General features: G+C 36.3%; 1 protein-coding gene across 1 annotated transcript; it reads right to left on the bottom strand.

Moving 5' to 3' along the window:
• Positions 1-6,571: 6,571 nt before the first annotated feature.
• On the bottom strand, positions 6,572-21,519 carry LOC118744871. The gene is made up of 2 exons (XM_036478262.1): positions 20,992-21,519; positions 6,572-7,411 (listed from the first exon to the last, which is right to left on the bottom strand). The coding sequence occupies exons 1-2, from the start codon at positions 21,119-21,121 to the stop codon at positions 6,642-6,644; spliced, it is 900 nt and encodes a 299-aa protein (XP_036334155.1). The 5' UTR covers positions 21,122-21,519; the 3' UTR covers positions 6,572-6,641.
• Positions 21,520-22,945: the final 1,426 nt, after the last annotated feature.

Raw genomic sequence — 22,945 nt, 5'->3', positions numbered from 1 at the left:
ACTCAAATTGTTGTTGTTGTTGTAGCGGCACTACTAAGCCCCGCTGTTTCGGTTCTTACTTCAATCATTGTCGTCAAGCTCTGTTAACGGCAGGCCCAGGAAACGGGTGGGATTGAGCTGGTATGTGAAGAGGTGGTTGGTGTTATTTGGGTGTTTATGACGTTAAGTGCTGTTGTTGTGCTATGTTTACGGAAACCATGCTGATGCTTCGCTGGGATCAGGTGGTAGGGGAAGTACCGGAGTAGCAGGGCCTCTAGTGCCTTCGAGACCGGGCATTGCGGAACTGGCGTTCGCCAGCGTGCGTATTTGAGCTGCTTTCGGTAACTTCTACGAAGCTGTTCCAATTAGCTTTGTAAAATTTGATATAGGTTCGGTGGTCCGCGGGTGTAAATTCGGTGGGTTTATTGGGATGAACGCTAATCATCCACCATTATCTCGCTCCCGGGTTGAGTTGCTGTGCAAATTCGTTTATTGTACCGCAGCTATCAACATGCCATCCCGAACCATGAAGACTACTATATCTTCAATCTTGCTCAGGAGTCCATTGTAGTTCAGTTGTAGGAGTTTCGTATGCCTTAGTAGTCGCGATACGGAGGGTGAGGGACGTGTAGTTTGTTGTCCACTCGCGTGTGGTGTGTAGGCAGAGCATTGGCATGCGTTGCATTCGACTGATGGCACGTTCCGGTATGCTCTGATCTGGCGGAGCAGATAATGTGGGCAACGAAGGTTGGCTGGCACGAGTTGGAGCGGCTCACAGTGCTACCCTTCCATATAAAATGTGGGCAAAAATAGAATTATGGACGGATTTAAATCAAAATTCACTTCTTAGTAAAATTGTGGATGCTAAATTCAAAAATGCAATTTGTTTTTGCATAACTTTCGTACTTTCACTGTAAATGCAGTTTGAAGTTGCAAATTTGGGTTCTTGTGGCTTTTACATAGGTATCCACATATAGTTCGTTCTATTTTAAAAAGTGAGGTATCAAATGACAGAGCTTGGCCTCTAGAGGTGCAATGAAGTTTTTTATTTTTGAAAAGGGTTGCCCCCTGTTATAAATCTTATTAAAATTATTTAATAAGTCAAATAAATTAGATATTACAAATACTTTACTTCTAAACGACACGTAGAAGGGTTGCCACATGTTTAAAAAATCAAATTCACTTTAATTAAGGGAATAAGGTAACTGAAATATGTATATCAATACAAGTGTCAGAAAACTGAAAAAATTTGACATATTTAGAAATAAATAAGTGAAGAGTAAAAACATTCCTGAGTTAATTTAAGAGTCCAGTAAAATAAAAGGAATGTAATCAGAACAAATCACTGATTGATAATGTATGTATTTGTAATAAAATAACAAATACGATGGCGTAATCCTATGGTTTGACGTATTTATTATTTTAGTTTAACTAAATTGGACTTAATAAACAGGTGGCAACCCTATCCTTAATATTTTTAAGCTAAAACCTTCTTAAACCTCTTTTGTCTGACTCCCTTATGGCGATACTTATCTCTTTTAATTACCCAATTCCTTTAATTCAAGAGGAATTTGATTTTTTAAACAGGTGGCAACTCGCTGCATGCAGTGAATGCATATTTCGATTGACACCCATCTCCTAATAATTTATTTAACTTATAAAAATATTTGAATCTAATTTTTAACAATCTAATTTTTTAACAGGTGGCAACTCTTTAAAAAAAAATAAACCTTCTATTGTCCACAGGTCAAGCTTTTTACTCTGACACTTAATTTTTGAAAATGGAACGAATCGTACAGATCTCAAGGCACTGACAAAAAATTAAAAATTAGTTTATGGATTAGCGAAAAACACATAACTTCAGAAAGTGCAAAAAATTAGCAGGTTTTTATTTCTTCTTTTGAAAGCTAAAAGCCCGTACTATTTAATAAAATAATAAAAAATAACCTATTTTTACATGTATTTGTTATTCATTCCATTAAAATTATGCATTTTTTTTAATTTTGTTTAAAAAAATTATTTTTCTGGAATACCCACAGGGACACCCTGTCTTTAATTTTATTCCAAAATTTTAATTCCTGTAATTCTCTACTATCTATATGGAAACAAGAAACGTCAAACCAACATTTTATTTCAAAGAATATATTTTCGAAATTTTTTTCTGTGAAGAGCTTACGCATGGCTATGCTCTTATTAAAATGCTTAGTATAAAATTTGTCGACTTTAGTGCCTTCCTGGCGGTATATAATTAATTTTTTAGGGAAATGTCTGCTTAATTCTTTTTAGTGGATAAATTGTCTTTACAAAAATACCAAACAAGTTCACATTGCGGATAACGAATTTTTCGATTTTTGCCAACATAGGCGGCACTGTGCGGCTGGTAGATTGATGTGACGGTTGACGGGGCGGGGAGGTTTACTGTTGCTCAGGGGAGCTTCTTGGAGTCATGCAGGTACTTTGCGTGCTAGTTCGCACCTGCGAGTTGCGCGAGCGGGTAACCGTGGACGCTGGTGTTGCCATTTCGCTTGAGCATCAGGGGGCTACAAGGTTTGTGGTCCATTCCCTGTGAGACCTAAGGCCAGAACAGGTTCTTAAGTGATTCCATCCGTTGCAGGAATTGCATCGAACCGAAATACAGTTTGGATGGAGTCGTCTCTGTCAAACGCAGCAGAAGTATGTTTCAGGTCCGGGTTTAGGCTCAATGCCCTCGCGGAGAAGAAGGAAGCAATCCGGCGGAAAGGTATAGCTCCATGGACGTGAAATGATTTAAGGGCACCGCCGATCTAAACGGGGTTAGGTCGCCGAAACAACAGCCCTTGGTCGGGTAAAACCCGAGTCATTCCGGTATGTATAACCGGCTGTCGTGGGAATGATGGGCACTCACGTTACCGTTGACAGTTATAATTTCGGAAAAGTAGATAATTTCGTTTACTTGGGAACCAGAATTAACACCGATAATAATGTCAGCATCGAAATCCGACGCAGAATCACTTTTGCCAACAAGCGCTACTTTGGACTGAGAAGGCAATTCAGGAGTAAACTACTCTTCTCCAACATCAGATTGAAGAAGTCACATGAAAGAGAATTGCCCTGTCTGAAGCCCCGTTTGGTGACGAACGGCTCGGAGAGGTCTTTCCCAATTCTGATGGAGCTGGTGGTATTACTCTATGTCGTTTTGCACAGCCGTAATAGTTTCGCGGGGATACCAAATTCAGACATCACGGCATAAAGACAACTTCTCTTCGTGCTGTCGATAGCGGCTTTGAAATCGACAAATAGATGGTGTGTGTCGATTCTTTTCTAGCGGGTCTTTTCCAAGATTTGGCGTATTGTGAATACCTGGTCTATGGTGGATTTCCAGGCCTAAAGCCACACTGATAAGGCCCAATCAGTTCATTGACGGTGGGCTTCAGTCTTTCACAATACGCTCGAGAAGGCCTTGTAACCTATGCTAAGAAGACTGATCCCGCGGTAGTTGGCGCGAATGGCGGGGTCGCCTTTCTGTGGATTGGATAGAGCACACTTAAATTCCAGTCGTAGGGCATGCGTTCATCTGACCATATTCTGCATAAGAGTTGATGCATACACCTTATCAACTCCTCCCCATTGTACTTGAATAACCCAGCTGGCAGGCTGTCAGCTCCAGCAGCTTTGTTGTTTTTCAGCCGCGTTATTGCTATTCGTACCTCGTCATGGCGGAGGAAAACCTACACAGTCATCATCGACTGGAGGCTCTGGTTCTTCTTTTCCACAACTTACCGTGCTGCTACCATTCAGAAGGGCGGAAAAGTGTTCCCTCCAAAATTTTAAGTACGCTCTGAACATCGGTAACTAGGTCGCTATTGTTGTTCTTACAGGAGTACGCCCCGGTCTTGAAACTTTCCGTAAATCGCTTAACTCTCTGGTAAAATTTTCGGGGATTCTTCCTCTCTCTTCTTATTGCGGCAAATGCGTCTCGCTTCTCTCTTCAGATTCCTATAGCGGTCCCACATAGCGCGCGTTGCGCCCGATCGTAGCGTGGCCCTATAGGCGGCATCTTTTTTCTCTGCAGCTTCCTGGCACTCCTCATCGTACCAGTTGTTCTTTCAGGCTCGCTGAAATCCGACTGCTTCTTCGGCGGCAGTACTTAATGAGCGGGAAACGTGGTTCCACTGCTCGCATATGTCGACTTGTTGAAGAGTGCTCTCTGAGAGCAGATGTGAGAGTCGAGTAGCGAATGCATTGGTTGTCTGTTGTGATTGCAGCTTTTCGACGTTAAGCTTTCCTTGCATATTTGGGCGCACATTCTTTGCTGCACAGAGTCGGGTGCGTACCTTGGCTGCAACAAGATAGTTGTCCGAGTCGATGTTTGGGCCTCGGAGTGTACGTACGTCCAAAATACTGCAAGCATGCCTTCCGTCTTTCACAACATGGTCGATTTGGTTTCTCGTTTTTCGATCCGGAGACAGCTTGATTAATCTTTTTATGCTTGAACCTAGTACTGCATACTACCATGTTTCGGGCCCCGGTGAAATCGATCAGCCTCAGTCCGTTGTCGGACGTTTCGTCGTGGAGGCTGAATTTTGCGGCGGTGGTTCCAAAGATCCCTTCCTTGCCCAACTTGGCATTGAAGTCGCCAAGCACAATTTTGATATTCGTATGTGCGTTCCAAGCGCTGATAGAAGATATCCTTGGATACCTCATCCTTCTCTTCCTTTGGGGCATGGGCGCAGATGAGCGAGATGTTGAATGAGATGTTGTTGTTCTCGCCTTGATGCGGATTATGGCTATACGCTGGTCCACCGGGGTGAACGACAGTACTAGGCGACAGAGTCTCCAAATTCAACACCGAATTTGCGCTCCTTCACATGGCAGCTGTAGTATACGTCGCAAGGCCCCAGGCATTGCTTGTCTTGCCCCGTCCAACGCATTTCTTGGATGGCGGTGGTGTCAGCTTTTGTTCTTAAGAGGACATAAACCATCCGGACATTCCAGGTGCAGCAGCACCTATTGGTGAATAGACGCTGCGAACTTCGGTGAGCCCTTAAACCGAATAAGTCGGAGTGCCCCCCCCCCCCCCCCCCCTGAAGATCCGTCTCTTTCTGCATATAATTACTCTGGTATTATTGGGGAACATTCCCTTAACTACATACCTGCCTAGGGCAGTTAGAATGGGCATAGTGCCCAAAAATATGCTCTCGAAAAGACACTAGTAAAATTTAAACGTTTATACTGAACGACTTACTCGTTTTCATGGGTTGGGCCTTCTTACCAGGGGGTTTCTGGGGTTGCTAATTAGGAATCTGAAGTCAGTTTTTCAAAATTCGAAATGGCGGATCCGAAATGGCGATCCATTTTTTTTAATTGTTGGATTTGTTCGAACACCGACACTCGAGATATTTTGGGGTGGCCGCCTACGAATCTGAAGTAAATTTTTTAAAATTCAAAATGGCGGATCCAATATGGCGACCTAATTAAAAAAGATCACTAAAATTATAACGTTGATAATGATTGCTTTAAACATTGTCAAGGGTTGAAACTCGTTTCCAGTGGGTTTCTGAGCTCGCTGATTATGAATCTGATGTCAGATTTTCAAAATTCAAAAAGCCGGTTAAGAGTTTCGAGCAAATCCAACAACTTTTTTTTTAAAGTTGGTCGCCATTTTGGATCCGCCTTTTTGGATCCGCCATTTTGAATTTTGAAAATCTGACATCAGATTCATAATCAACAACCCCAAAAAACCCCTGGTAACAAGTTCCAACCCATGACAATACGTAAATCGTTCAGTATCAACGTTTTAATTTTACTAGTGTCTTTTCGAGAGCATATTTTCCATTATAGGCCCATTCTAACTGTCCAAGACAGATGTGCAATTAAGGGAATGTGCCCCAATAATACCAGAGTAATTATATGTAAAACCACATTTTTAGCTGCATTTTGACATGTCAAGAAAATAAAAAAATTGAGAACATCAGCGTTTTTATATAAAAAAAAAAACGACCAGCGCGACCTCTAATTTTTTATTTTTTTTAAATAAAAAAATACGCATCTCCTTTTTTATCGCAAATAACAATGATTATGATTTTCCAAAAAGAGTGTTTTTATGAACCATTCTAATATGTACTTATGTAATTTGGTGGAAACACTAAAATATAAAATCGGCATTAGGGGGATAGAATCGTCAAATTGTAATTGAGCTAAATAAATAAAATTATAGTTTAAAAAACTAAAACCTCCCTGCTATAATTGCTATCCGTACTGTCATCAGGTATGTAACTTGAGAATAGCAATCGCTGCATCTTTTAGGGGCATCAATATTACATAGTTACATCCCGAGCTAATAAAATAATATAATAATAAAAAAACGTCAAAATGACGACAAAATCGTCAATTCGGCAACGCTGGTACGCGGTCATACTTTGTGTATAGGACTGTGTCGGCCATACTTACACAATCACATTTTGATTATTTGTTGAAAGCACAAAAGCTCATCGATACACCCAAAAAAATCTACAAATGCAACACAAAGGTTTGTTGTTGTATTTATGATCATATATGTAATTAACAGTTAAGCTATTTATAAGCGTTTGAGATAAAATAAAATGCAATGCAATATTATTTGCCAAAGTAAGTGCAGTATAGTTCATTCGCAGAACATTTATTGTGCGTAGTAGCCTTAAGTTTTAATCTCGTTTTCCGTACAGTTCTTCAAGCATTGCTTCCTGAAACCGCATGCGCACTCGTAATTGCTGCATAGGATCCATCTTATTCATGTAAGGCAAAATTGACCGAAAAAATAGTAAATTCTCATTGTCCTCAGTGCAATATTTGGACTCAGTAGGATTTTCTAGTTCTAGTGCTTGTCTTTTAGCGGGGCATTTGTAGTCCAAGTTGGACACATCCGCTTTATTATCGAGTTCTTGAGGATAAGCTCTTTTGCCGGCATTATAGGTTGGATTCGCGGGTTGAGGCCTTATCATTACTAAAGGCGGCACACCATCATCGATTTGATTTTTACTTTCATCGAAGGCAAATGCGTCAGTCTCGTCTTTCCATATTACATCACACAAATTCGGATCAAGATCTTCCTCCAGTTTGTACACCTTTCTTATGCTTGTAAAGATATTTGCTGTACTCGTAGATGGGGGTAAATGTTGAGACTGTGGCGTTGGAAGGAGAGGTGAAAAAGGCTCAGCCACAATTTTGGTTTCATCCCACGAATTACTAGATTCGGATGAGCGAATATCAATTATGGAATCTGGCTTAATATCGATAACCTTCTCTCTTGGCCTGTGCGTTCCCAATAAGAAGATTAAGTTATTGAAATGAGTCCATTTTGGTTTCTCCTTTTCCTTGATGTAATAGGATTCCCCGGAGCTGTATACCGGAACCCTCTTGACTTCTTTGAGAAATTGATCACGTAAACTTCGCCATCTTGTTTTAGCCACTGTCTCTGAAAGGAAAAAATTATATTGGAGTCGTTATTATGCTTACAAAGTACGTTGTGAAACATGATATAATTTTTAAAATTCGGAAATAAACAAAAAGTGTTAAAATATTACAATCGACTATTTTGATAGAATATTAGGAAAAGAGAATAACTAAACTCCTACCTAAATATACCGTCCTGGTAAATAAATATGTGAATTTGATGAGTTAGATTTACGTTTAGACATCTTTTTTCCATAAACTTGCTTAAAGATTTTGCCTTGTTGAAAACATACTTTCTGGAAATTAAGATAGAGTAATTTTAATGGTTTAGCAAATTTTATCTCTGCATTAATAATTAATAAACGGCTTTAAAATTTTGAACTTACATATCGAGGTCTTATATTCAATACCCTCTATCTGCAATTTTGATAAAAACTAAATTTTTGATGGTTTCGTGAGCTCCAATTAATCTTTCAGCCATGACAATTATGCCAAACTTAAAATATAGCTTTAATGGTATTGTAGTCTCATTTTGAAAATTCCACTATCTGTAATAACACTTTGTTTAAAGAGCAAAATCCTCTATTTACACAATTTTCCTGGAAAATTGTTTTATTAACATTTTGTGGCAGTTAAGTTACATGTGCCTACGTATGTAGGTATGTATGTACATATATGTTACCGGTAAAATCCGATCTTAGATCAAACTAGTTTTGCCCAGGCTAAACTAGTTCTACCTAATCTAATATAGGGACTTACCCTGGTTTTAGAAAACTGTCCTGTTGTCCTGGTCCACACCTAAATTGGTCTGGGTTTTTAATGAAGGTCATTGCAGACGCCAATTTAATTTTTGGCACGTGGTGGCTAAGGATTCGCGTTGATTTTTGATAATTTTTTTTGCTGACGGTGTCACACATTTTTTTTCATACAAAGTATTTACGGGTTGATTTTTTAAATATTCACAACGTTTTTCAAGTCTAATTTATTTTGGTACTTTTCTATTAAAATATTGTCCAATCTTTAGCCAAAACCATATAAATCAGAGTTTTAAACTTTATACAACTATAAAATATACATTAAAATTTTGAGCTCTTTAGTCTGAATCTCTACAGCATTTTTGTGTATGCAGTCTTATATCCCATACAATTGAAGTGCAAGTTTCGCACTGATTTTTAATATTTCTTATCTGCTGAACGATTTTTGCACTTTTTTCCATATAAGCAAGTTAAAAAAAAATCAAAGCCGGTTTTTGTAAATTGCATTTGTTCTATAAAACAAGTAATTTTTAAACAAAAAACAAAACCGACTTCAATTCTCATATAAAAATTTAAGATTATCGTTAATTTCTTCACGATCTATCTATATATTTCTGAGAAAAGAATTATCGAAATCGGTTAACGTGGTCCAATGTTATGCGGTAACATACATAAAAAAATTTATATATATATTTCGACGAACTGATAACCTCCAACTTTTTTGAAGTCGGTTAATAAACCGAAAAGGTAGTCAACAAAAAAACAAAATTAAAAATCAACGCGATTTTTTGGCGCTTAAAACTTGCACTTCATAGATTTATAATTGTATGCGCTATAAAACGGCATACACAAAAATATTGTAAAGATGAATGAAAACTCGAATTTTTTATGAAAATTTTATGAATTTTTCTAAATTTTGTATAAAGTTTGAAATTCTTATTTAGAGGGTTTTATCTAAAGTTTGGACAATATTTTTATAGAAAAATTAAAAAAAAATTACATGAAAAACTGTTTGAAAATTAAAACAAAAACTATATATGTGTAAGTTACTCTATGTTCGAATATATTTTTTGTGTGTAAGAAAATAATATCATCGGCAAAAAAAATATCCACGCGAATTCTTAGCCACTTGAAACTTTCGCTAACTTCCGAATAAAAATTTGTCGTTGTTGTAAAATGTTGGTAGATTTTGTCTAATTTTCAAAAGTTTGAAATTTAGAATTATGTGGTTTTTGTTAGATAATGAGCTTTGTCTTCATAAAAAAATATAAGCATTAAAAATTAAAAATGGTCAAAACTTGTCAAAATGTCGTTTCGCTATTATTTTTGACATAACTGTATTATGACAAATATTCAAATTCTGAGCATTTCATACAACCACATAATCATAATTCATTCATCTCTACGGATTGTGCCACAAAACTACATTGTTTATAATATCGGAAATTACTTCAAAGTTATGCATCGCCAGAACCAAAGCAAATGGCATATTCACTTGTACCTTTGTTTTTATATGGATGATGTGTCCTGTTCGATGGGTTCAGGATTATGGCAGCCCTGCTAATGCGATATAACTGTCCAACCGAAACCAAATTTGATACAACAAAAAATCTTCCATATTCCGTCAAATATATCGAGCCCTAACCGCCAAAATAACGTAAGCGAATTTTTTTTTTTAAATTTTCTTTTGATGCAGAAATGCATGTAGATGCTATAGGAATATTTCTGCATCAAAAAGAAAATTTTGAAAAAAGTGTCGCTTACGTTATTTTGGCGGTTAGGGCTCGATATAGTCATCAAACTCCATTCTATCTCAAGCGTCAACAAGAGTGAAAAACTGCCATTGTTATTCCTATTGCCAAACTAAATGGAAACAATTCATTAATTTCTAACAACAGACCCATTTCCCTCCTCTCTTGCTTATATAAAGTATTACGCTGGAAAAATGGTGAGCGGATGTACAATGCTGTTAAGTCTTTCCTTTACAACCGGAAGTTCGCTGTTCGGGTCAATAACTGTTAATCAAAAACTGTTCCTCGCTTTAATGGTGCCCCACGAGGATTACTACTTTCGGTTATTTTATTCAATATAGCCTTTGGGAAAGTTAGCTCCATCATATTTTTTCTAAGACTAAGGACTTGCCGCAACTGGTCCAAATCTTCAGGAGCTAAGATTTCGGTTTTTTCACATATGCGGAAAACACAAATGTGTACCTCCAATCCTCTCCATGTCTAACAACCCTATCTCCTATACTGACACATTGCAAATATTGGGATAATTAAAGTAAAAACTCTACCGCAGGGGCATTTTCCCAGTTCTATACTCATAAATGGCCTGGGAGCTTACTTTCACAGACGGTGCCAGATATGATACCGGCTGTTCTTTTGCGGTAACAAAAGGGCTTGGTGTCAATTGTCGTCGGAGCTTTTAACGCGTATTGCTCGGCATTTACAATTCCTAGAAGCTGTGCGTTTCGCCTCTAAACGCGAAGGAAATTTCCTCATATGCACGGACACCAAATCAGCCATCGAAGCCCTCTTTAACAGTGCCAACGATTGTCATATAATTTCGAAATCACCTGAAATACTCTTTCGACACAAAAACACCATTAAAATTATGTGGTTACCTGGGCACGTCGGAATAGAAGCGGACGAGTTTATGATTTATGTGTTAAAAACTTAGTTTAACATAATATTTACATCAAAAGAACTGACATTTTTATTACTCTGCAAAACCCCCTATCAGCAATTTTTTTATATACATAAATAGTTACAGTTCGAGTCGCAAAAACCTCTATCTGATCTTTAAACTAAAATAAAATGAATTAAAAGTAAACTCTTAGTTTTAATATATGTATAGCGTGAATTTTTAAGACATGCGTGGGTACTTAAAATTATTGACACTTTTAAAAATAGCTGTCAAAACAGTTTTTTTTCTCTCCTGAAAAATTTAGTTTTTGCAGATAGGGGATATTGAATATATATAAGCCCTCGATATGCTCCCATAGTAAAAATTAAAACATATTGTTTATCGTGAAAATGGTTGAACGGTACAGCTTTGTAATTTTTACAAAACATAGAAGACGTAGCGGTATTTTCTGCCAACTTAACTAAATGTTTGTATTTTTCGGTTTGTAACACTTTTGAATTCAATGAGTAGTGTTCTTTAAAAACTAATTTCAAGTTCTACAATCATACATTCCAATAAAAAAAACCATCATCACTCTCACGATTTTCAAAAAGTAAACTTTTTTGAAAATATGATTTCTCTGCGCAATTTTGCAGAACTTGTTCCCCCTTTTCAGGAACTCTAGAACTATTGAAAAGCTACTCAGAACAGTTTTAATTTTTATTATATTTTTATTTATTTATTTTTCCTTTTTGGAATGTGTTATTTTCAATGTAGCTTTGCAGATATTTCATTTTCATTTTTAGTTAATAGTTTTTTCAAAAACTAAACTTTTTTTCTCTTTTTTTGTCAGGAAGTCCAGAACTATTGAAAAGCTACTCAGATCAGTTCTAATTTTTATTTTTTTTCATACATTCACCTTTTCGACTTTTTTGAAACAAAAAAATGTGTTTTTCGGCGTAATTTTGCTTTTTTCTTCCCGGGAACTCAGTTATTGAAATACTACTCAGAATAGTTTTAATTAACATCTTATCAAACATTCTTTTTTCCTTTTTCGTTGAACAAAATTTTTGCGGAACTTTTTTCCTTTTCAAGAACTCTAGAACTATTCAAAAGCTCTTCAGAACATTTTTGATTTCCGTTTTACCACATGTCGAATGCTGCGTGTATCTGGCATACACAATTTGTGGGAAAAAAATTCTCATAATATCCAGAACGCATTTTTTCCTTTTCAAGTACTCTGGAACTGTTCAATAGCTACTCAGAACACTTTTTTTTGTCTTTTTGCGTCATACCGTATCCCAGCCAGCTGAGAAATGCAAATTTTGCCCACAGTGCAGTCTTGTACATCCTTCGTATCCGGAGACGGACAGAACACGACTACAATTTTCGTTCGTTTTTGTTTCCAAAAACGTTCAGAAAACGGTGCGGTTTCTGCACTCGGAAGCGTACAGAAACGGATTTTAATTTTTTATTCATTTTCATATCCGGAAAACGTTCGAAAAATATCCTGTTATCTGGAAGCAATAATTTATTTTATTTGTTCAAGCTAAAAATTTAAAAGCATGTGTACCTACGTAGGCGGCAATGGCTGAGCGAGCAGAGGCGCTTGTTCCTATTTGTTAGCTATCAGGCGCCTTTTAATTTTTTTCCGGGTTATGAAAAAGCATTTGTGAAGTGCAGAAGGAAAGCGTATTGAACGAAAAATTCAATCAGAACAGCCAAAAACGCATCCCTTTAACAATCATTTTTGGTACTTTTCCCACACTTTAGTGGAAAAACGGATCGTAAAAGTGTCCGAAATCGAAGTCGCTAAAGGGAAAAGAGTTCGAATTTATCCAGATTTTTCCTTTTTCGGAAAACAAAGTAGGGGTCATTGCGTTTTAGGGGGAAGTTGCTTGTTTCTAATGGAACGATTTTTGCCAGCAGCAATTTTCCGGCAGGGAAACAGTTGGCTGGAAGTGAACAATGACGGTTTGGAAGTTAAAAATTAAAAATAAGAGGAACTAAACTTGTAAGAAGTAATTATTTGTTTAGTCAATAAACTGTGTCAGGATAACACTTTGTGACAAGTTGTGGTATAAAAAAATTCGATCTGGATATTTTTCTCTTGCGAGAGAACAGATGACATTTCGCCGATATTTTGCTGCGGGAGATTTTAGACGATCGTAACTTTTCAGTTCATTCGCATTATATTTTTTTAAACTTGGTTCATTTTTTTGGTAAAAAGCTTTAAGTCAATCAAAGGTACAGTATTTTTTTATGAAAGTTAAATTGCATGTTTAGCGCAAATAATGCTTTTTGAATTCTTTTCCTAGGTATATGAGAATAGGGTAAGAAAATTTAATTGATTAAGGATACATTTTTTTGAAAAACAAGAATCGAAATTTTACAAACTGGCCACTTTTATTTCATTGTGTATAAGTTCTCTAATTGGTGTCAAAAAAAGCTTCGAATGAATGGTTGCTGAAATATTTCAAAGAGTCTAAAAGCCTGCATACAAATTTGTTTGCAAATAACTCGCCAAAAACTACAATAAGCGGAAAATCTTTGGTGTCAATATTGCACACCATGTTAACTCTCAAAATCGGTAAATGAAATATAAAAAATCGAAAAGTCAATTTTCGGTGGCCCACTTGAGAAAACTTGACTGTATATTGTAAAAAATCGGTACTGTTTTTCCATTGGAATTATAAAATCTATTATATTTTAAGACGTCCACAAAAATCGGAAAAATATTAAGATTAACGTGAGCTGGACCGATTTGAAAATACCTCCAAAAATGGAGTAATAAACTCATTCAAGGCATGAAAGAGAAAGGTAGGATGAACGAGCGTAATTCCGAGTTGAATTAAGATGTGTTGGTATTTGAAAAAAAAAATGCGACATCAATGACTTTATTTTTGCACAGAAATAAAAAGATGGGAAAATACCTTTCTACTGAGACCCCATGCGTCTAAATCGGAATAGTTTAGTCCCAGTTATTAAAGTTTTTCGAAAATCAATCTTTAAAAAAAGTAAAAAACAGCATCAAAAATCTCCCTGTAATAAATTTTGTAATCCCGTCGGAAAAACCGCAACTTTTTTTGGTAATACAGTCTAATGTACATATATGTATCTATATTCTTCTTCTTCTTTATTGGCGCTGTAACCACCTAAGCGATTTTTGCCGAGTCCAAAGCAGCACGACAGTCATTTCTCTTCTGTGCTAACAGACGCCAATTGGAAATGTCAAGTGAAGCCGAGCCCTTCTCCACCTGCTCTTTCCAACGCAGAGGAGGCCTTCCTCAAGCAACGCGGCCCGCGTTGAATACTTTCAGAGCAGGAGCGTTTCTGTCCATTCGAACGACATGGCCAAGCCAGAGGAGCCGCTGAATTTTAATTCGTTGCATTATGTCTATATCGTTGTAAAGCTCATACAGCTCATCGTTAAATCGTCTGCGGTATTCGCAATCGGCAACGCGTAAAGGTCCGTAAATATTTCACAGAATCTTTCTCTCGAAAACTCCTAGAGCCGCTTCCCCAGATGTTTTCATTGTCCATGCTTCCTCGCCATACACGAGCACAGGCATGATAAGTGACTTATAGAGTGTGATCTTTGTATGACGAGAGAGGACTTTACTTCTCAGATGCCTACTCTGTCCAAAGTAGCACTTGTTGGCAAGAGTGATTCTCCGTTGGATTTCAAGCCTGACATTATTATTGGTGTTAATGCTGGTTCCCAAATAAACGAAGTCGTCTACTTTTTCAAACTAGTAAATGTCAACAGTGACGTGGGAGTCGAGACGCGTATGCTCTGACTGTTTGTGTGATGACAGGAGATACTTCGTTTTGTCCTCGTTCTCCACCAGACCCATTCGCTTTCCTTCTCTATCCAATCCCGAGAAGGCAGAACAGACGTAGCCCTTGTTTTTACCGATAATATCGATGTCTTCGGCATACGCCAGCAATTATACGCTCTTTTAAGTTATTGTGCCTGAGCGGTTCAGTTCTGCGGCTCTTAATATCTTCTCCAACATCAGATTAAAGAAATCACACGAGATGGAGTCACCTTGTCTGAAACCTCGTTTGGTTTCAAACGGCTCGGAGAGGTCCTTCCCTATTCTGACGAAGCTGGTAGTATTGCTCTTCGGCATTTTACACAACCGTATTAGTTTCGCGGGGATAGCAAATTTAGACATCGCGGCATAAAGACAACTTCTCTTCGCGCTGTCGAAAGCGGCTTTGAAATCGACAAATAGATGGTGTGTGTCGATCCTATTCTCACGAGTCTTTTCCAAGATTTGGCGTATTGTGAATACCTGATCTATGGTGGATTTGCCAGGGCTAAAGCCACACTGATAAGGTCCAGTCAGCCTTTCACACAATACACTCGATGAGATCTTATAACCTATGCTTAGAAGGCTGATTCCGCGGTAGTTGGCGCGAATGGAGGGATCGCCTTTCTTGTGGATTGGGCAGAGCACACTTAAATTCCAGTCGTCGGGCATGAGTTCATCTGATCATATTCTGCATAAGAGTTGATGTATGCACCTTATTAACTCCTCGCCAACATACTTTAATAGCTCAGCTGGCAGGCTATATCTATATAAGACTGTACGAAAACACCAAAGTTGTTTTTTTAATGCATACTCCCTCATTTTATTGATTTGTCTATCCGCATATAATTTTATGCAATTCGGACCACGGCAACCCGTGCCGACTTGCAGTCAAAGTTATCAGAATAAGCTTTGTGCAGTTCACGTGTTTGGTTATTTTACTAATTTTATTTCTGTTTAAGACGATATTACTATACTTCCTCCAGTATTAGAGCATGATATTTAATAAATCTGCGTTTTTGGTTTTTTACCAGGTAATCCGGATTTTTCCCAAAGGATCATAAATTATAAAATGTTTCCAAAAGTTTACACAAAAGATACGGGCACGTTCTGAAATTCGAAACTTTGAACTCGACTCGATTTGCCAAATATTTTTTAATTATATCTCATGAAAACAGTGAATATTATAATTGAAACCCGTAAAAGAAGCAGCAGCGATATGATATAAATCATTTTAATGCGAGACTTGTAAATTTTTGTGTTAAAATCCATCGAGAAAATTATCGAAATCGAGTCGATTTCAAATTTTCGAATTTTAGAACAAGCCTGATAGATGATTTGCATCAGTTGAATGAAGAATTCCAAACAAGATTAATTGTAACTTTTGTTTTGTTTTTTTTTTGGAACATGTCAAAAATGTGCTAGAAAAATATTACCCTTCAAAATTTTTAATTTTTGATGCATTTTAAGGAGTCCTAGTTTAATTTAAAACCTATGATTATACATATGTATATATATACAGTGAGAAAAGTAAGCTAAATACATTTCTCTCATCACATGATTTGGTAACTTTAACTATGATTTGGTAATGTAACTATAACCAGGGTTGGCAATGTTTAAAACACTTGTTTTTTAAAAGTGCTTAAAACCTTGTTTAAACTAATAGGAAAAAATCACATATATTTAAACACGTTTTAGTACAATAAGGGGCATTTTGTTGCAAATAAAACTTTTGAAAAGTACAAAAACTATTCATTATATGATTGAACATATTTTAAACATATATAAAAAACATTAATCATATAATGAATAGTTTTTGCACTTTTCAAAACTTTTATTTGCAGCATAATACCTCTTATCGTATTAAAACATGTTTAAATATCGGTTATTTTTTCAATTGTCTTAAACAAGGTTTTAAGCACTTTTATAAATCAAGTTTTTTAAACATTGCCAACCCTGACTATAACCAAATCATATTCAGTTTCCTTAACTAAACTATTTTCTCAGTGTAAGGGTATTAAAGTATACAAATTTCAAAGGATATTTAAAAAAAATTTAATTCTGCCGTCCTATTAAAAAGTTATAAATGCAGAATCACTGACACATATCGCACACCGTCTTCAAAAGATTCACAACTCAAAATAATACGTATATAGGCTAGGGCGACTTTACCTTTGGTTTGTTTTTAAAAAATTATAACAAAAATTTGCTGCAGCTTTTGGTGAAAGGTAAATAAAAGCTCTGCGTACATTTTTAGCGCATAACTCAAAAATTCCAAATTTTGAGTTGTGACTCTTTTGAAAACGGTGTGCGATATGCTGAATTTTTCGCATTTCCATAGTTGTAATTGACGATTAGATCGCCTTAATTCAAGTTATTAACTAAAACCTGCAACTAAAAGTCGACAAGGGTCATCGTTATTCTATGGCCATAAAACCTCATATATGGGCGATTCCACCGTCACCGGTTGGACATTTGTACAGAAAAAATTTTCTTTCTAGTTTAAATTTAAGTATAAAGTACTCAACAATCGTACATTTTGATAAAGCTGCACCTAACTGATTATTATATGAGTTATTACAAAATACGAAAAAAATTCCAGATTACTTTTATATGGAAAAAATCTGATTTATTTCTTCTGTCACGGATGGGACAAAAAAAAAGAACCTGCTTTTTGGAGAAGATATATTTTATGGAAACTCTGCGAGTTTATTTCACTTTTCTTCGTGTACTTGATGTCTTATAATAAAACAAAGAACCAGGAATACAAACAAAGCAAAAACTACAAAAAAATGGCTTTATTATACAAAAAATCCGTAATTCCTCTGTCACGGGTGGGACAACGTTGGTCACAGGTAGGACACGTACGAATTTTATATGCAAGGGAGCTTTTAGTGTGGTCCATATATAAAGATTAGTTATTTAAAAATATAAGAAGCCAAGTAGGGGTTAAAATCCTCTTATTTTTTTCTTGGGATGGTGCCTTTTATATAGCAGAAAATGCTTAGCCCCGCCAGCCGAAAAAAAATTATTAAAAATGAACGCGATTTCTTAGCGTCTTGATATTTTCACTTTTACCTACTTAAATTTAATGGACTACAAAACTGCATACCTAAAAATTCTGAACAAAAAGTTTAAAAATTTTGGGTGTAATTGTTAAAGTTTTTATATTTTTTGTAAGAAGTTTGAAATGTAGATTTATGTGGTTCTGGTTAGGTAATGTGCTAGACTTTTATAAAAAAAAAAAACTATGAACATTAATTTAACAAAATAAAAAACCAAAACTTGTCAATATGTAACTTAACTTAATCAGCTGACCACAAGGGTATATAGATAATGGACGAGTCCGCGCATCCCCCCTCCACCCCTGCGTCCACCTCAACAAACAAATAAAGCTTATCAGCCCTGTAAACCTCTGACAACTGCCCCACGCATAGCTGTCACGGGTGGGACATGCTTCACTGTTGAATTATTCTCATCTAACTACGTGGAAACGACAATGCAATTGTAGTAAATATTTGAAATTAACTTCTAACTTTATGTAACAAACACGAAACACAATCTCAACTTCTGTAACTAAATGTAACAACTTTTAGCTTTTTTTGTCACGGGTGGGACAAGACCAATACTGCTTAATGATAACTCATAACATAGATAAAGCAGTCACACAATATAACACAATCTTATTAAAAGCAGATGAGTTCTACTATATATGTTTTTTACCAAACACTTGAATTATGACTCTAAAATTATTTGACAGTGCATTCAACACAACCTACTTTAAACTCAATCAAAAAATGTACTAAGAACTTGATTTCAAAACGTAAAAGAAGGTAATAAAAATGCTTTTAAAGCTTTGATTTGTTATTTTTTGGTTGACTCAAGATTTTTACAAATGTCTTGTCCACACGTTTGTTAGTTTTATAAAGAAAATAATTTTTGCACTGAGGTCCACTTTCCCATGGAACCTCCCATATATATACATATGTACCACGTAATTTAGGCTAAAAGGCTCAAATATAGAATGCATACCAAAAGTTGCAAACAAAAAATTTCCACATACATTCTTATTATTGAAATGTATATATGTACTTACTATGTATGTACAGTTAGCGAGTTGCGAAACTAAGGCCCTTATTATGAGCTGCATTCGATTTTTGATCTTCGCTGGCTATCGAAGATCGAAGATCGAAAGTGAAATTCGTATTATGAGCTATGCAAGCGTGTCAAAATTTTCGTTGAGTATCGAATTTTCTGTCGAACAGAATTTTGCTTTCGATGGTGTAGCGAAGTGTTAGAAAATTGTGAAAAATTTATGATTTTGTATATGTTTTCTTAGATTTTGGCGGCTAGACACTAATTTTAAACAATTTTTATTAATTGCATGCAGTTCTAACATCGTGAATACTAAACACAAGCTCGAAAGGCTGGTTTTACTTGGGAAAGAAAATCCCAATACTCTGTTGGCACGATCTCTGAGAACAAAATCGTAACGCTGTTGATAGTTTTAAAATATTTTAAATAGATTTGGCTCACAAACGCCTCTTTAGATGGTCGGAACTTTTTAATGAATCTGTAGACAAATTTCTTAAATATATTTTATATCAAAATATATTCGAAAGACTAATAAACTTAAACTCTCTTAACCATTTCCTACTCCTGGCCAGTTTACTAAGCTCTCATCCTCTGACGAATCGTTGAACCAGAACTCGTTGTACTCATTTTACCACGTTTTTATAAACTTGCTTTCTTTTTTACTTCATTTTAATTAGAACAAATTTATATAAATATGTATAAGCACACTATTTAGTTTGCTCGATTTGTAAACAAAGTTTCTCAGCGGTGAAAAATATACTATTGTGAACAACCTAAACGAGCGAAATTCACAATAGCGCTATTCTTCATCGAATGAGCGCCATAATACCAAATGAAAATTCGTTCGCTCAGCACTTTCGACCACAGTCGAAAATCGAATGCAACTCATAATAGGGGCCTAAATGAACTCAATGAGGTACAACCAAACTCGCTATCGTCCATCCTTGCCTTGTTCTTGCGTTCACATGCAAAATTTTTTGTTAATCTATTCTGTTCCTGCTATTTTTCTTTTGTGAATTTAATGTTTGTAGTATTTTTATAAAATTCTAGCACATTACATAACCAATACTACATAAGTCAACATTTTAAACTTCTTACAAAAATTATAAAAATTCAAGAAAGTTTAACAATTACACCCAAAAATTTTAAACGTTTAATTGAAAATTTTTAGAAATTTTTAGGTATGCAGTTTTATAGCACATTAGACTTTAGTAGGTAATAGTGCAAATTTTAAGACGTTAGAAAATTGCGTTTATTTTTAATATTTTTTCTTGCTGACGGTGTTGAGAGCAGTTTCTTCCCATATAAAAAATACTCGACAATTCCTTTTATGTGGAGGAAAATGCCTAGCATTTTTTTGGTTGGAGATGTTTCACGTTTTTTCCATACAAGGTGTGTGCCAGCAAAAAAAATGCCAAAAATCAATGCGATTTTTAGCAGCTTGAAACTTGCACTTCATCAGACTAGAATTAAATGGGCTAAGGATTTGAAATTTTGGTGAAAGTTTGCAGAATTTTTATAATATTTGCACAAAGTTTGCAATGTAAATCTATATGGTGTTTGCTGTATAGCCAGCTAGCCTTTTATAAAAAAATATAAATAAACACCAAATAGCCAAAACTGGGCTTGAATCGTCACATACGATAGCGTACCCCTCGTCACGGAAAAACGCAATTTTCAGATTATGGCATACGTGAACGTTACTCTTTGTGCCATTCAGCTTATACTGCCTGACGTATCACGTAATTTTCTTTCGTATCGTTTTCGATCCGTGAACGGATGTTACGATTCGAGCCCTGATCCAAATATGGCATCCCTATTATTTTGTGGACCACTAGATAGTTTAAACCTGCGTAAACCCAGCGAAAAATTATGCGCTGCAATATCACCGTACGTAATTAACCTCCGCCAACAAAACCTCGAAAAATCCACCACATCGGCAAAGCAAAAGTACACAAAGGAAGGCTAAACATGTTTTATCGTTTCTGGTTCATGTATACATATGTATGTATACGTACTATATTCATTTTTAAGAGAGACCTAAACTACTAAGCGCGCGTCGATTTCGCTACACGCGAAACACAGCATATCGCTAAACGCAGACTAGAAGTGATATTTCTATATACACAGGCACACATATTTACTTACTTTTATTATTTTGTATTGGCGTTCTCTAATAAAGTATGCTTATAAACTCTTATACTGAGAGCAAGCTGCTGGTAATTCGTTTATCAGTGTATGCACATACATATATAGGTATAAGTACACATCGGTATACATTTAGGTATTTTAAAAATCGCACTCACTTGAAATACTACACGCGTCCGCAACTTCTTGCCATAGTTTTTCTGTAGTTATTTGTTTCAGGCCCAATGGTATCTTCTTTTTATCCCACAAAAATTCTCTTTTGTGTACTTCGGCTATAAAATCTTCCATCGTCGACAAAGTTCAATACAATACTGCGGGCATTGCGATATTTTCGAAGCCGAAACGCAGTGAATGGCGACTAACGCAACTAAGCAGTGTTGTTGGTACGAGCAGTTTGTGAGAGAAAATTTGTAGATATGCCGAAAAAATGGGAAGCGTATCTTCCCGTTCAGACATATGTAGGTATTTATTGAAAGATGTATTATGTATACATATCCACTAGGAAAATCTGAAAACTATCAGCCGGTTTGGTGTAGTGGTAAGCAGTGCGCACTGTGCTTCTCATAAAAAACGATCGCGGTTTGGAGTCGGCGTAAAACTGTAGTTCCCTCCCCTCTATGTGACAACGTCAAGGCGCACGCCACAAATCGGAGAAGTAGCTCGGCCAAACACTAACATACATATGTAAGTCACGATTGAGAGAAATAGAGATTGCGCCAATCGCGGTACCGCTAATCCGCTCTTTGTGATTTTGACAGAAGGAGCTGCGTGCGTGACGTCATCTTGGTGCAATTGTTGAATGTGAGCATACGAAAAAACCAAATAACAATTTTAATATTTGTGCGGTAATATTTCTGCGTGGTTTTAAACAATTATTTAGACATTAAAAAGCAAAATGAAGTGTGCCGTGGCAAAGTGTAATAGTGAAAACAAAAGGAAAGCGTATATAAGTTTTTTTTTCGTTTCCTACGGACGCAAACCTGGCGAAAAAGTGGAAGCAGTTCTGCCGGGGAGGACATGCATTAAACACCAAATCGAGCCTTGTGCTATGTGTGTGAGCTATGAGCTTCTGCATGGAACTATGTTGGCCTTTCCTTGGTGAATTGTAGTAGGTATATTTACATGGTGAATGTAGACAGTTGCTGGTTTATTTTGCTGGCAATGGCATACATACAAAAGGAGTTTCTACAGTAAATAGATACATGAACTTCACTACCTACTTATTTTTGTTAGTACCTGATTCTTTTAGTGCTGGTATGCACCAGTGGATAAGGTCGCCAGGCGCTAATTCAGGCGGCATCTTACCGCGCTGTTACGTACCTAATACAAAACAGTGGCCAAATTATTACACATTTAAAAGTTCAGCTTAAATTATGTTTTACTGACATAGAATATTTGCTTCCAAAAAAGCCACACTCATGCATCCTCTCGGAAATGGTACAAAAGTCATCAAATAAAAGCTGTGGAGTCAACAGCTGTGGAGTTTATGGTGGTTGGCTACCGTCCACAAATATACAGAGTGCATGGCTTTTTAAAATGGCAAGTCCAAAAATTCACTTTGCTGCACACCTTCCTTTTGGTCTACATGAAATTGCAAGCTCTGTTAGTACATCCATTTTTCATGTGCTAAAAATCGTACTTACCTAAAGGGCAACATGTCCAAAGTTATTGCTACGTGCTCCTAATTAATCAATCTTTGTATATTTATTTATTCCTGCAAAATTGGGCCATGTAATATTAAAATTAACACATTTTTCTGCATTGTTTACATATTTTTATATGCGTTTTGGCATTTCTCTCTCGCAATTGCACCAAGATGACGTCACGCAAAAATTACGCTCAAAAATCCTCCCTCATTGGCGCAATATTGTATTCTATCATTCTTGCTTTATAAGCATATCGTCGTGTAAAGTACGAACCCGCGTATCAAGATAATGCAAAACCGTGTATGTGAGGTTGCAGAAATTTTTTTGTAGAGAGTAAAAACACTCATATTTCAAAATCGTTCTCTCTTTTACAAATCAATCGCATTTCTGGCTAGTATATTTCAGGACGATTGGATAAGGCTTGAGCCAAGAGTATTCTCGCTTTGCTGTATTATTATTTATTTTA

The sequence above is a fragment of the Rhagoletis pomonella genome, unplaced genomic scaffold (genome assembly GCF_013731165.1).
Source record: "Rhagoletis pomonella isolate Grant_MI unplaced genomic scaffold, Rhpom_1.0 Rhpom_scaffold_00008, whole genome shotgun sequence".
NCBI classification, from domain to species: domain Eukaryota; kingdom Metazoa; phylum Arthropoda; class Insecta; order Diptera; family Tephritidae; genus Rhagoletis; species Rhagoletis pomonella.
This window is presented reverse-complemented; position numbering and strand designations above follow the sequence as displayed.

Bases quoted from the DNA above. Each gene is read 5' to 3' on its own strand.
- LOC118744871 (XM_036478262.1), bottom strand. From the start codon at position 21,121: ATGGAAGATTTTATAGCCGAAGTACACAAAAGAGAATTTTTGTGGGAT. The intron at 7,412-20,991 runs GTGAGTGCGATT...TTTTCCTTTCAG, and splicing joins GGACGCGTGTAGTATTTCAA to AGACAGTGGCTAAAACAAGA.